This window comes from Agelaius phoeniceus, chromosome 13 (genome assembly GCF_051311805.1).
Source record: "Agelaius phoeniceus isolate bAgePho1 chromosome 13, bAgePho1.hap1, whole genome shotgun sequence".
In the NCBI taxonomy this organism is placed as follows: Eukaryota; Metazoa; Chordata; class Aves; order Passeriformes; family Icteridae; genus Agelaius; species Agelaius phoeniceus.
The window spans coordinates 2204742-2219205 of NC_135277.1; the positions used below are offsets into that span (position 1 = coordinate 2204742).

The 14464-nt window shown below is 44.2% G+C and overlaps 1 protein-coding gene across 7 annotated transcripts in view; it reads left to right on the forward strand.

The window, feature by feature from the left end:
* The window catches only part of MEGF11 (multiple EGF like domains 11), a 254466-nt gene that overhangs the window by 178419 nt on the left and 61583 nt on the right, over positions 1-14464 (forward strand). For all 7 annotated transcript variants that reach the window (XM_077185613.1, XM_077185612.1, XM_077185615.1 and 4 more), the window contains one exon: positions 1690-1864. In XM_077185613.1, coding sequence (XP_077041728.1) covers positions 1690-1864 — 175 coding nt within the window. The remainder of the gene's footprint in view (positions 1-1689; positions 1865-14464) is intronic.

A 14464-nucleotide genomic window follows, 5' to 3' on the forward strand; every position in this document is an offset into this window, starting at 1 on the left:
ATGAGGTTACCTTGAAAATTAACATATACAATATTAATTTTATAGGTGTAAAGAAACCCATTCAGCCATGTCTACAGTCTTAAACTGTAACAATAAATAATCATAAAGGAACAAAAATTGTTTCTAGGATGCAAAAAACCAGAGACAGGCCCAGAGAGAGATCCCACCTTGCACAAGTCTATTCTTCTTGTTCTGAGAGAAAGAAAATGGGATTTCTGGCAATATTATTTCTCATCTCTCTCAGTGAGGACTGCCCAGTGCCATTACTGTGCAGTGCTGAGGTGCAGAGGCCACAGAGTGGGCTGAGCTCTCAGGTGAAGCCTCACACTCCCAGCCGGCCTCAGACAACATCCCCCAGGACCTCCATCCCTTCAAGCCAGGGGTTAACCCATCTCCAGCCCATCTCCTCCTCTCCCAGCCCCAGCCTCCTGCTGTGTGAAGGTGGTGCCCTGAGGAAACCTTGAGGAGGAAGAATGCCTAATAAAGATAAACAGTTTCCTGCAGGAGGAGCAGAGGGGTGCATGTTCCACCTAGGGATGCAGAAGGACAGGGTCTGTCCGCTCTTTGGGGCTCGATTTTCCTTTCTCCTTCTCTCTCCATGTGCTCTCACAACAGTGGGGAATTTACAGGATAGAAATGAAAGCCAGAGGATTAATGTTGTTCATTATGCAGCAAAGAGGAACTTGACTCATTTCCCTGCACAGCTGTGACTTAGTCCCAGGGCTCCTGTTAACTCCTGTCCCGAGAAAACCCCAAGGCTTCAGTTGTTGATCAGTTCTGGTCACTAAGGCTGAATATTCCCAGCAAAACTCTTCTTCCAAGGAAGTTTTTCCTTCCAAAGCACTTTCCTTTCTACCTGTGCCTGCTGGATAGTTCTGCTGAGGTGGCACTCACTTTTAAAACACAAATGATAGTGGGGTGGGATGGGATGGGATGGAATGGGATGGGATGGGATGGGATGGGATGGGATGGGATGGGATGGGATGGGATGGGATGGGATGGGATGGGATGGGATGGGATGGGGTGGGATGGGATGGGGTGGGGTGGGGTGGGGTGGGATGGGATGGGATGGGGTGGGATGGGATGGGATGGGATGGGATGGGATGGGATGGGATGGGATGGGATGGGATGGGGTGGGATGGGATGGGGTGGGATGGGGTGGGATGGGACGAGACGGAATAGAATAGAATAGAATAGAATAGAATAGAATAGAATAGAATAGAATAGAATAGAATAGAATAGAATAGAATAGAAATACTGTGCCCTTGAACTCAGGCTTATCTTCACAGCTCCCTTTATTGCCTTTCTCCACCCACTGGAACTTCTCCTATCCCTGAACATCTTTAGCTGGCTGCAATACAGCCAAGTAGTGCAGCACGTACCTGTATACAGCTTGTAAGGATTAATGGTGTGGTTGATGTCAGTAATCCAAGTCACACTGATTTGAAAATGGAAGAGCATAAACTTCAAGGTGTAAACTACCCAGTGCTGTGGCAATTCCCAGATGTTTGGAAATGCTGGGCTATTTAGCACCAGATCCTCTGTTCACATCCCAAATTATACAGCTGCTCATATCCACCACCCTAGAGAGTTTCCAGGCTTGTCCTGCTCTTAGTGTGACACGTGAAATGTTCTGGGCTGTGTTTTTCCTTCCTGCCCACATCTCATTAACATCTGTCTCTTCATTAGTTGCCATCCTCTGTCTGGGGAGTGCAGCTGCAAGGCTGGCTGGGCTGGGCTCTACTGCAACGAGACGTGTCCCGTGGGCTACTACGGCGAGGGCTGCCAGGTGCCCTGTCCCTGCCACAACGGGGCCGACTGTGACAGCATCACTGGCAGCTGCATCTGTGCCCCAGGCTTCATGGTGAGTGGGGCTGGGCCTGGGGAGGGCTTTCAGAAAGCGGCTGCAAAAATAAAAGAGGGGTTTCATCTGATTTGAAATAATATTTGCATCAAAGCAGCCAAATGAGGGTCATTTTCACCCATCCTGTGCTAAGGACATTGCTGTCCTTTGAGCAGTGTCAATCTGTGGCTGCTGGTTGTTTAGTTAACATCTCTGTTCTAACTTTATTACTGTTATAAAGATAAAGATAAAGATATGGTTTCCCATAGTATATTCTAAGTCAAGACATAACAAAAAAGGTGTCAGATTATTGTCTGCCTGGAAGAGCAGAAAAAGAATTCTCATGGCCATTCAGCATGTTCCTTGTCAGTCACACTGTGATTTTAATAGATGAAGATATTTTAAAATGTTACAAATGATAGAGCAATTTATGTCTTTTCTGAGCCTGTGTGGCAGGTGTCTTTTACCGAGCATCAGAAAGATCTTCACACATTCTGAGGTAAACAAGCATTGCATTTTATAGTTGAGATGTAAAATGGCTGAAGAAACCAGCCAAGATGCAAACATCAAAACTTCAGAATTAACCATTGCCAGGCTGCAGCAGAAAGTACTGGGACATGGATCCAGGTGTCCAGTCCTGCTAAGGCTGGGCAGAATGGAATTCTTGCCAGTAAGTTCCCTGGTTATCTGTATATGAAACTCCTCCCCTTCAGGAACACAGCATAGAAGAGAAATGCAGGCTGTGTTTAAGAAACAATACCTCCTAAAGGAAAAAAAATACTTTAAAGAGAGAATTCCACCAAACTTCACAAAAAGTTGGCTTTCTCTGTCCTTCATTCTACATGATCTATCCCCACAGGCCTATCTGTGTTTTCTATACTATTATAACAATTATGAATTATAATTACTCAGTTTGCTAGAAATCAAGGGACAGGCTGCACAGACCTGGGGAGGTCCTGTATGAGATTAGTGGGATGCCAAAGACTTTTTTGCCTCTCTTCCTTCTAATTCCACACCTGAGTTGAGATCCCCAGCTGGCATCTGCAGAGCTGTGCAATTGGAGCTATGGCTCAAAGAAACTTTTTTCTCTGCCTCTGTCAGCAGCTGAACCTGAAGGTTGGAGCTTCCACTGATTTCCAGGGGTTGTCTCAATGCCAGGTATTAACAGACTTATTTAGGTGTGAGGGGCTGGACTCAGAAGCATCTGTGCAAGATAATGGTACTTAGAGATGGGGTGGAGGCAAAGAAAAGGTCTTTGAGGTTTGATTCCCAACTCCACAAACAGAAAACAAGAATTTATCTTCTCTATACAGTAGTTGATGCACAAGTAGAAGAAAGATAAAGGCAGCAGCATGTTAGTAACAGCTACAAAATAAAAAGATGCCAAGATCCTCCTTCTGATTAGGAATGCTGTCCAAATTTGCAGCACAAAAGCATTTAGGGACCCTTTACTGTACACATTTTAAAAAAGCATACCTTGTCCAATATACATTGCCCCAAGGCAGCATTAGTGGAAGCAGAAAGCCTGGGAAGTTCCTATTGCATTGCTTCAAAATAATATTTAATCTCATAATAAAGAGCTTTCTTGCATTGACATTTAAACAGCTTGGTTATTGAGGATAGCTCTATAATCACTGAAGCATATTTAGGCATTAGTATCATTGCTCTCACATAATATACTATAATCTCTGGCAATTAGTCCATGAGGGGAAGTAAAGCCTTGAAATTGCTAATTTATTGCCTCTGAAGCATATTTGTCATTCGTGTGCATGCCAGATGAGCTGCAATGGTTCTTTCAAGTGCTGCAGAACACAGGCTGTGCAGAAAAGTTGCTGGGAACCTTCCCCTCCCACCCCGGGGCATTGTCCTGCCAGGATGCTCCAGGCAGGGAGGAGGGAGCTGGAAAAGGCTGTGGGGCCAGGAGCAGGCTGGGAGTGCCTTATCCCAGTGACACACTCCAAGCCAGGTTTCCCTTCAGGTATTCCTGCCTGGCTCTTGCTGAGGCAGCAGGGAAGCTTTGCCTGGGGCTTGGGCTTTGCCCTTGAGCTGGGGGTTCCGAGCTCAGGATGTGTCCTCTGGCAGAGCTGGCAGTGCAGCGCTGCTAACGCTGAGCTGGGCACAGCTAATTATTCACAAAAACCACAAATGAATCCCTCCTGCTTTTTCAAGTATGAGCCTTGGCTGAGGCAGCCACACGGGCAGGAGTTTTGCCACATAATTGGAAAGAATAAAACCAGGAGCAGCATCTTCCATTTTACAGCAATGTTTGATCTACATGTGACCCTAGGGCAGAGCAGTCTGAGGGGCTGCTCAGGAAGGGGGAAAGCAAGGAAGGAAAAATGGTGGGAGATGGGATATAAGTGCTGAATTTATCTGCAAAGGCAGTGGGGTTGGACCCACAGGACTTTGGGATTACTGGCTGCCTGGAATGTGCAGTGCCCAAGGAAGGACAGTGTTTTCCTGACAAAGCACTCCTCCTGCCCACTCCTCCAGCACAGATGGTGGGTTTTTAACTCACCCTGCCTGTGTCAGGGCAGCTGGGCTGGGTTTCAGGATGAATCATCTGCTCTCACAGCCAAAACAGGGACATTTTGTTGGGATGCAGAACAAGCCATTAAAAACACAAAGCATCTGGTCACCTTTATTAAATGTATTAAGTGAAAAGGCAGCCATCCCATAGGCTGCCATGTACGTGAGCAGAGCACTTAATTGTTGGAAATTTAAGAAGATTCAAGTTGTAAAATAAAAATGTATATGGTAGCTTAAAGAAAATACATTATTTATCAGTTGTGACATTTCCAAAAATTAAAATGCACAAGCTAAATAGTGGTGAGCTTGCAGTTTAGGATAGAGTTTCAAAACATCTTCTGTCTTATTTTTTCTGTGGATGTTTTGGGTCGGACTCAACAGTCATATTTGCATATGTCTGGCTCCAAACCCAAATGACAATGCTGTAAAGCTGTTAATGGGTATCAGAGTATTTGTGTGAGGTGCTGCTGTGATCCCATGGGGGGGTGGCTCTGTTTTACCTCTGCAGGTTCTGAACCACTGTGCAGAACTGGGTATGGATTTGACTGAGAGAGATCCACAGCTCAAACCAGGCAGTTCTTGAAGGCAATGAGAACAGGATAATGGTGGAGGAGACACAATAAAATCCTCCCCAAAATCACAGACCTACTCCCCATTGCTCCACAGGCCTATTGGGAATATTTTGCTTCCTGCATCCCACTTGTAAAGGAGGATAAAGGCTGTATCAGTTTAACTCAGATGATTGCAGGGAATCATCATTACGAGCACACCAAGAGGGCACTTCCCTCCAACTGGGACTTTTAACATATTTGAGGGCTTCCTCTTAGCACTGAAGTGATGACTTGCCAGAATGCTCTTCTGAAGAATGGTTTTGTAAAGCTGTTCTGCTGCCATCTCGTTTGTGACCAGAAGGAACCTGGCAAACACACACAGGGAGTGCACAGAGTGCCCCTAAAAAGCACCAGGGGAGAGTCTTGAATGGTGGAAATTGGATCCTCGTTCCCATGTGGAAATGGCTGCTGCTTGCAATAAATTATCTGGATGCAATTATGGGGATGGTGAGAGGGGTTATGCTAACTTGTACCTCCCCCTCCTTTCAAATTCTGCTCCAACATGTTCTCCTATAAGTCCACTGAACTCAGGTGTGCAGGAGGGACATAAAAGAAAGCGGGACTTGCCACGTCCTCTCCCTCTTCTTTTGTTTTTGGTCCATTGAATTTTATTCCTGTAATTCAATAAACGTGGTGGAGAAGGCCAGAGGATATGAATTAAATATGACAGGAGACCACAGGAATCCTGACCTTGTGTCTCACAAGGAAATCTTGAAACCAACCCCCTACACGTACCTATCAGCATTTTAGCTGCTGAAATCATTATAAATGCTGTTTAGCTACAAGTAACCTCACCCTCTCCATTGCACAGCTAATTGCAGCTTCCCTGAAAGCAGTGCCTATCTAGAGACCTCATCCCTTGCTATGCCCTTCTTTATGGATGCTTTGTTTTCTTCTTTTGAAAAATGGGTTTCACTTCAAATGCTTCCATTCTGTGTGTTGTGGCAAGGAGAGATGTAGTTAAAACATTTCTCAGCCCAAGACACTCCGAGAAAACTTTTAACACTTCTCTGTGGAATGTGTGGTCAGCTTTTACTTCGGCGGGCACTTAGGTCTATATTTCACATCCAGATGACAGAACTTATATTACTTTAAAGAGTTCATCTATTTATGCTGCTATTTTTTGAAGACCTGTCTGCTTTTATTGAACCCTGCATGCTGGCAAGCAGAGCAAGCAGTTCATCACCAAAATGAAAGAATCCATTTTGACATTTCTCTCTTTCTTCACTATATTGGTAGATCCCACACAAGCCAATCACATGCTGCAAACTATGGAAACTACAGCAGTGGTGATCTCTTACTAGAAAAGTTTTCAGCTTTTGGAATGGCTCTTGGATTCCCTAAAGCTTTCCAAGATTTATCCCAGTGCTGTGCATCTGTAGCTATTTGCATCTTCTGTTTGCATTGTATCAAACTTGCATTTTAGAAGCACAATTAATGCCTTTCAAATATATCCTTATGGAGGTGCTTATGTGTATGGATCTCTGGCTGGGCTCAGCAGGAATCTGGGCACTTAAGTACTGAAGCACAGGCTTCCTTTGGGTCTGTAAGTCCATAATTTTGTCTGGCATGCCTGAATTTCTCAACATAATGCTTTCTCTACCACAGGGGTACAAATTGTTCCTAGGGTTTACATCAGAGTAAAACTTTAGAACCTACCTGCACATTGAGTAAAAGTCAGCCCATGTAGCACACAATAAACAGTAGCTTGAGCACTTAGTAAAAATAAGTATAAATTATAGTGCTGTAAAGCTATTCAAATGCACAGCAAATGCACACCAAATTTTGCAGTGAATAATCTCTTGGTCAGTACAAACACCCACACACAGACTCAGACCAGTCTTAGCCTGCTCTGTGCCCACTCACTGAGTAAAATGACCAATTTGCTGTTCCATAGAATGAGAAGGACCATGATTATGGTCCTTTAGAGGTCATAAACACTTAGAGGCCCAGTCTGTTGAATATTCCAGCCCTAGCAGGCTTCCTTCTGGCACATACCATATCTCTTATTCCCTGGAAAAAAACATACAGAAAAAACAATCTTTATATTTAGAAAAGTGGAAGCCTGTTCTCCTGTCCTATACCTTTAAAATTCTCTCTGTTGTCTAAAAGAAAAAAACAGAGTAAATAGAGAGGAGCACCTTATCTTATCTTCAGTTGAATTTTCCCTGAAGGACCCAAGTCCCAGGCAGGTCTGAGAAATTGGAAGCATCATTGCCTGTAGGTGTTGTCTAAACACAAGGTACAAATTTATCAGAGTATTCCCTCTCTTCTACATACTAACTTTCATCTTTATTCTAAATGTATCATTCTTCACCACTTCACAAGGAAGCAGGGGAAAAAATGGATGAGACTTCTTTGTGTTATAAGCCCGTGGTTCGGTAGTAAAATTATTTTATAAATTTCACAAAATTCTTAATATAAAAAATGAACGTAAGGCTGGCGATAGAGGATCTGGTTTGGGGGCTTTAACTCATTTAAATGATCCATTTCTCTTTGAGATAATTCCAAAAGTACTTCAGTGGAAGCTCATCGCAGAGCAACAGGGCACCTCATCAAAAGGTTTAAAAAGAAAAGACGAGGGGAAAAAATCTTCAATAGAGCCTGTGTCCTTTTATCCTTGATTTACCGAGCATATCAGTTACCCCCCTTTGTTAAGAGCTCTTTTCATTTCTAGGTATAAAATAAATTCAACCATTTTATCAAGATGTTCTTGTTACCAGCCACCAGTATAAATTTTACTTGCTGTAGGTGGGGGAGAGGTTTCCTGGCACAGCAGTTGTCCAATTAACTGGAGTATCACAAGCAACAGGAATGGTTTGCAGGGTCTGGTTTCATGAATTACCTGGGTGCAGGGGAAGATGAATTTTCTCCTCTCTGGTTTCCCATTTGTGTCCATGACCCAACGTCTCAAACCCACAGAGAAGGGCGAGGAGCAGAGGCAGAGGTGGCGAGGAGAGGCACCCTCACTGTGCAGGTGGGTCTGAGCATGGCCTGCAGCTGGCAGGGCATGAATTATTAATTGATAATAAAAGTAAAACAAGTTGTCTTAGAATTTGTGGAGCTACAAGAGCCTTGTTTGCTACAAGAGCCTCTCCTGCCCTGCTGCAGAAATGCTGTCAGGCCTCCTTTGATGCTTTACCTGGCCAAGAACCCTCAGGTGGGCTCAGGGACCTCAGACTCACTTAATCTGACTGCATAACCAGGTTCAAAGTACCATGCATCATATTCCCTAAAAAAGAAAAGGGTTTTGTCTGAACAAAAGTTGAATATTAAGTCAAGACATAGAAGAAACTGATTCCAACTCTCCCAGTCTTTGAACTCTTTCATGATTATTGTTTTTTTTCCTTTGTTTCACCTCAGTTATCCAAAAGTTCCTAGCAGAGTTAATTTTAAGAAGTTTGGGAGTATCCCACTGTAGCCCTGAGTAATTCCTCAGCCAGCCCTGAAGTAAAGAGACATAGCCAGGGGAAGGACCAAGCCAGCAGGACTGTCCTGGTGATCCCAGAAACAGCTCAAAAGGGAAAGTCCCTGCTCGGATCCAGGAGCAGTGAGATGCAGCTGAGGAGTCACCAAAGAGACCTTGCAGATTCAGAGTGTTCTGAGCAGGTTTGAGAGGCTCTTTTTGTCAAAGCTAGCAAGAAGGAAATGCAGTCTCTTTGATAACAGATATCAGTGTCAGTTTTAGGTCTGGAGGTGATGTGAAAGGCAGAGATATGGGAAGTTCAATTAAAGTATCCTTTAAAAATGGAAGGTGTAGCTGTGCTGTGGGAAACCATGATGGAAGTCAAAAATTATATTCACCTGGTATTTAAAAAGTGAATAAAGATAAAAATCAGTCAGCCAGAACAACACAACCAGGCCCCTTACACTAACTACAGCTGCGTCCCAGATCCCTCTTTCCTGGTTTTGGTCTCTGAGGAATGCACTCTCCTTTGAATTTGCATTTTCTTGGTGTCTTCTAGATAGAGATAAGTCTGAAAGCTCAGCTGATTGTTTTTTGAAGCTTACAAATTACTTCACAAATGGATGTGGAACAAGAAGTGGATCTCAAGTAGGCAACAAAGCCTCTCTGTTCCATACAGCCCAAGAGTGAGCCCTAAATGTTTTTTTGAATGAAGGAACTGACACTTTCCCATTGGACAGAAGTTTTTCTGTCATCTGGGCTGCAAGTTGGAAAGTCTGAGTTTACAAACAGAAATTAAAACATCTCACACACAATGTTTTGGTACATTTTCCACATAAGTAGAGCTGATCACAGATCATTTGCACTTACCAAGATTTTTGCACCATCACAGAGCAGATGAAAACTGCCTCTGAATCACATCTTGATGTCCCTTTTCACTGATGGCATCTGAATTTTCTTACCCACTTCTCAGTGCATACAAAAGAACATATCTGTGTGTATGCAATGGCTGTGCTTTGATTTTTTGTAGTCCACTTGGGCTAATAACAGACTATAAAATTTTTCATCCCAAAACTACTCAGTGTGATCAGTGCAGACTGAGAATGATCTTCCCTGGGCTGTGCAGTGCCCTGCATGGCATGACTTGGTCTCAGTCCAGCTCCCTGTGGATCAGTGTGTACATCACAATCCCCATTTCCATCAGCAGCCACCAGCAAATTTGCTGGCACATCGAGCCTTTTTACCATTTTCCCTTCACAAACCATTGCTTCAGGTCAAGCCTGGTGACGTGGCTGTGTGATCCATCTCAAGGTCCCTGTAGGGCTTTTTCTGGGGACAAGGAGCACAGGTACTGAGGGCTTTTGGAGCAGCAGCCCTCATGAGCCACCCAGCTTGTCCTGCACCTTTCCCAAATGGCAGATGAGGTTGGAAACTCAATCCAGCTGTGAGGTGACACTGCCACAGGTCAGTCAGGGAACAATGGACACAACCTCAGAGCAAGAGAGCTGGATGTGGGCTAAGCCAGCATTTCAGTAACTACTCACAAATGTATTCTCCTGGCTCTGCTGAATTACAGGAGGAGATAATCTCCATTCCAGTGCCAACAGGGAAGATCATTACGGGGAGGCCACCTGTGTATTCCAGGCTTTCAGACCAAGCCGCTCCCCTATTGATTTTGATATCAGTGTTTTATATCAGTTTTATAGGGGTTTTCATATCAGTGCTGTCAGTCAGGCCTGCTGCTGTTCTCCCCTGAGCTCCTCTGAACCAATTTAGGCATTTCTGTGGGAGCTGCAGCGCTCCAGAGCCTGCAGTGCCCTGTGCCCTCCCAAAGTCTGCAGTGCCCTGTGCAGTGCCCTGTGCCCTCCCAAAGTCTGCAGTGCCCTGTGCAGTGCCCCTGTGCCCTCCCAAACCCTGCAATGCCCCTGTGCCCTCCCAGAGCCTGCAGTGCCCTGTGCAGTGCCCCTGTGCCCTCCCAAACCCTGCAATGCCCTGTGCAGTGCCCCTGTACCCTCCCAAAGCCTGCAGTGCCCCTGTGCAGTGCCCTGTGCCCTCCCAGAGCCTGCAGTGCCCTGTGCAGTGTCCCTGTACCCTCCCAAAGCCTGCAATGCCCCTGTGCCCTCCCAAAGCCTGCAATGCCCCTGTGCCCTCCCAGAGCCTGCAGTGCCCTGTGCCCTCCCAGAGCCTGCAGTGCCCCTGTGCCCTCCCAAAGCCTGCAGCCCCTGTCACCCCCGGCTGCAGGGGCAGGAACAAAGGCTCTGCTCCTGCCTCAGGGCGTTTGGGGGTGCTTTAGAGCAGGTGAGCTGTTGTACTGCAGTGTTTAACAAGGTCACTGAATGCACAGGACACAGTGGCTCCCCCTCAGCTGTGCAAACTGCAGCCCTTTCTTTGAATTCAGTGGAACTTCTCAGAGCCTTTTATGAGCTATTCCATCTCATTTTTCTCTGCTCACTCTCTTGTCGATGCACAAACTCCAGAAATTGTCTGTGACAGCTCAAATTCTGCTTTGCCAGCCCAAGTTTACCTGAACACCACTGCTACCTTCAGTGGGATTGTCCCAGGTAAGCAAGAAGGGGTTTGCCTCAGTGTCTGCCTCTACTAATGAGAAGGTATTCACTCACACACAAAGTTTATAATTTGATAAGAACTCTGAGCAAGTCCCAGGTCTTCTCTTTCTTCTCGTATTTACTTTTACTGGGCTCTGCTGCAGTTTTATTTACCCGAATAACTCCAAAGTTTTCCTAAGTGGGTCCAAAGGAACCAACTTGGTACAGAAAGCCTGAAAGCCTCTGCCTTTGTTGCTAGTTGACATATTTCATGTGTTTTATCCTTAATTGGCAATGTGGCTGTGTCAAATTGCATTTCTCTTCCTGTAGCCTCATTCAGAGCCAGTGGAGCTCAATATTCTGCTCAGACTGAGTTATTTGATCTGAATTTTGCAGAGGGATGAACTGCTTGGCAATAGCAGTGCCTCCTTTCATCTATTAGGCTTCCAAATGTATATATCTTTATCCACACTATCTATGGTTCTGTGCATGAAAGTGTTGGTAGCTGACTCTCCTGGTAGCTCAAATTGCAAACTGACTTCATTAAGACCTCCTAAGGACAGGATTTAAGTTATAGGTTAGTTTTGCATTTTATTTTCTGTGCAACTGTACTGTCAAAGACTTTGTCTTTCACAATCAGACATGTAGAAATGAAAAATCCTGATTTTGTTTTCTTATGCCAAAGAGCAACTGCAATTTTACCAGCTCTCAAACTCTTTTGCCATAGGGTTTTGATTTAGGAATCTGTGAGAGTTTGAAGGAGGTCTCTCTTATCTGCCTGTGTGTGATCACCTGGTTCTTTACCAGCTTTTCAGTTTTACATCACAAACCCATTAGCTTAGACTTGACATCTTTTCCTTTTTAGATGCTCTTTTTCTGCTTTGATCCTCTCAGCTGTGGATCCTGCAGCTCAGCACCAAGGTCCACCACAGCTGTTTGCAGCATCAGCCCTGTTCCTTTGTGTTTTCCATCCACATTGCTACTTCCATGGCTCCAGTGCTCATAGCAAGGGGCCAGTGGAGAATTCCTTATGTTTCCAGCCCTTTTAGCTCCTCCTGGACTCAGTCCTTTGGGGTGTGGACACGGGGTCAGGTGTGCACTGATGGACTGGTTTGAAGCTGTGCTTGGACATTGTCCTTAATTGCACAATACAGCTGTGGAAGAAGTCTAAAAGAAAGTTTGCAAATAATGCAAAAATATTGGGATTTTCAAGGCAGTAGCAAATCTGGGGAAAGATTCCTGTTCCTGTATGACTGGTATGTTGAAATTCAGTATTTGACACTGTAGAGTAATAGATGATAGGAAAATAATGTTAAGTAAATACACAAAAAATGAGTTCTAATTTAATTCCTGCTATTCAGGGAAGGAGATCAGGCAATCACTGTGGGTAGTTTTCTGAAAAACTCAACCCCTCAATGAGTCTGAAAAACTCAAACGAATCCAGAGCGCCTGACAGAATAGTTAGAATGATCAGGATGAGAATAAAACAGGATGGAAAAGCCATTTTTTTGGTATTGTGTAAATCCATAATATATCCAAGTCTCAAATTACTGCACACAGCTCGGCTGATTCCTGCTTACAAAGGATAGAATGGAAATGGTGACAAAGATCATCTTTTATATGGAATGGTTTCTATAGAGAGTCACTCGATGAGCGGAACTCGGCTCCGCAAACAGATGGCTGAGGAGGGACACGATAGAGATCTGTGGAGCTGGGGATGGTGCACAGAACATGAACAAGGAATGGTTATTTACTATTTCTAATAACCCAGGAACAAGGGCCAACCAATTAAATGATTGCACAGCAGGTTAAAAACAAAGAGAGTGCTTTTCACAGAATGCGTAATTAAGTTGTGAAATGGCTCCCATAAAATGGGAATAACAGTGGGATGATTTTGCTTAGAGAAGGGGTCACTGAGGGTAGGGATGTGAGAGGTCTCTCACTCCATGGGGGAAGGGGAAGAAGGAATGCATTCTTGCTACTTATCACAGCATAAGAAGTTTCCCAATTAAAAATCAGGCAGTGGGTTTGAAGCAAGCAGATAAAGATGTTTCCTCTCCTTTGTATTTATAATTAAACTGTGGATCTTCTTGCCAGAAAACATCATAGAGGCTGAAGGTATAAATGATGCCTTTTATTTCCTGTTTTAGCTGATGTTCTTTTTGCAGAACTGTTCAGACTTGACAGCCAGAACCCACATTTATTCTTGCAAAAAAGTCAGGAGGCCACAGCTGCTTTGCAAGGTGGATCTTGGAGTGTGGCACTCAGGCTGTGCGGATGGACCAGAAACCATCCCAAATTTCCAGGCAAAAGTATTTCCATTAAATAGCTGGGGCAGAATTGACAGGCATCTCTGGGTTCCCACTTGAAGGTCACTGCCTGGCACTGCAATGCTAATCTGTATTTCCAAAAGGCTCCTGTTAGCCACTGATCTGCTCTGCCCAAATCTGGGGAAGAAAATTATGGAACTGCACGAAGTGTGTCAAAATCTTTCCTTTGCCACAGCGGTAACCCCTATTTTGATGCCTTCATTTTTAAAAAGGCCCCAAAACCAGGGTTTTTTAATCTTTACCAGTGTATTCAAGGACTGTGATTTGGTATTTTGATATTTAGCCACCTTCCACCCCCAGTCTGAACATGAGTAACTTGTTGGGCACGTCATGGAGATGTGCCAGAGATGTACTTATCAGGGATGCAAATAATTCCCACTAACTTGAAATAATGCACAGGGTGACTGGGCCATTTTACCTTTGAGGATATTTAATTGTGATCTGGCCATGTGTTTTGAAGCACTTTAAAACAGCAGCTGATCAAAGCTGCTTATACTAAGAGCAATGATCCCCACAGATGTTTGTCTCTTTACAGCTTCCCCAGAGTTAAGTTAAAAATATTCTGAGAGTTTTCTCCTTGCCTCACCTGTATAAATCTGCAGTGGCCTTATTCCAGGTTTGAATTCCAGGTTTAAATTGCTTTAACTAGAGAGAACTTGGTTTCCCAGCTGGCTCCACACTGGTCATGAGAAATCCCTCTGGTACAGACATGATTTACCTGCCTTGATAATCTACCTGGTTTACCCAGTCTAAATCCAATTCCCTGAGTTTGGAGAGGTCCCTCCTGGATAAATGTGTTTTGTGATATTCTATTAGGTGAAAAGTGCTGACTGCATAAAAAAATATTCTTGTTCAGAGGTTGATGATCATCTTTTGTACTCTCCACACTACTTTCCTTCTGAATACATTTAATTATATGATGCTGTATTCATTGCCTTGCTGACACTAAAGGGCTCTGCAGTTAAGCCTAAATACTAAACCAGGCAGATATTCAAGTGTTGTAAAGTCAGTCTAGATTTTTTTTTTTGCCAGCAAGTGCTGCCCTGATTTACAGGAAGAGGGAGGGAGGGAGGGAGGGTGGGATTTCTTGCCTGCTTTCTTTATTGAATTCTCTTTCCTTTTTTTAATAACCATGTTTAGGTAACTGGTAGTGTAGGAATGGATTTTTTTAATTGCAGATAACTGACTGGTATTGGGCA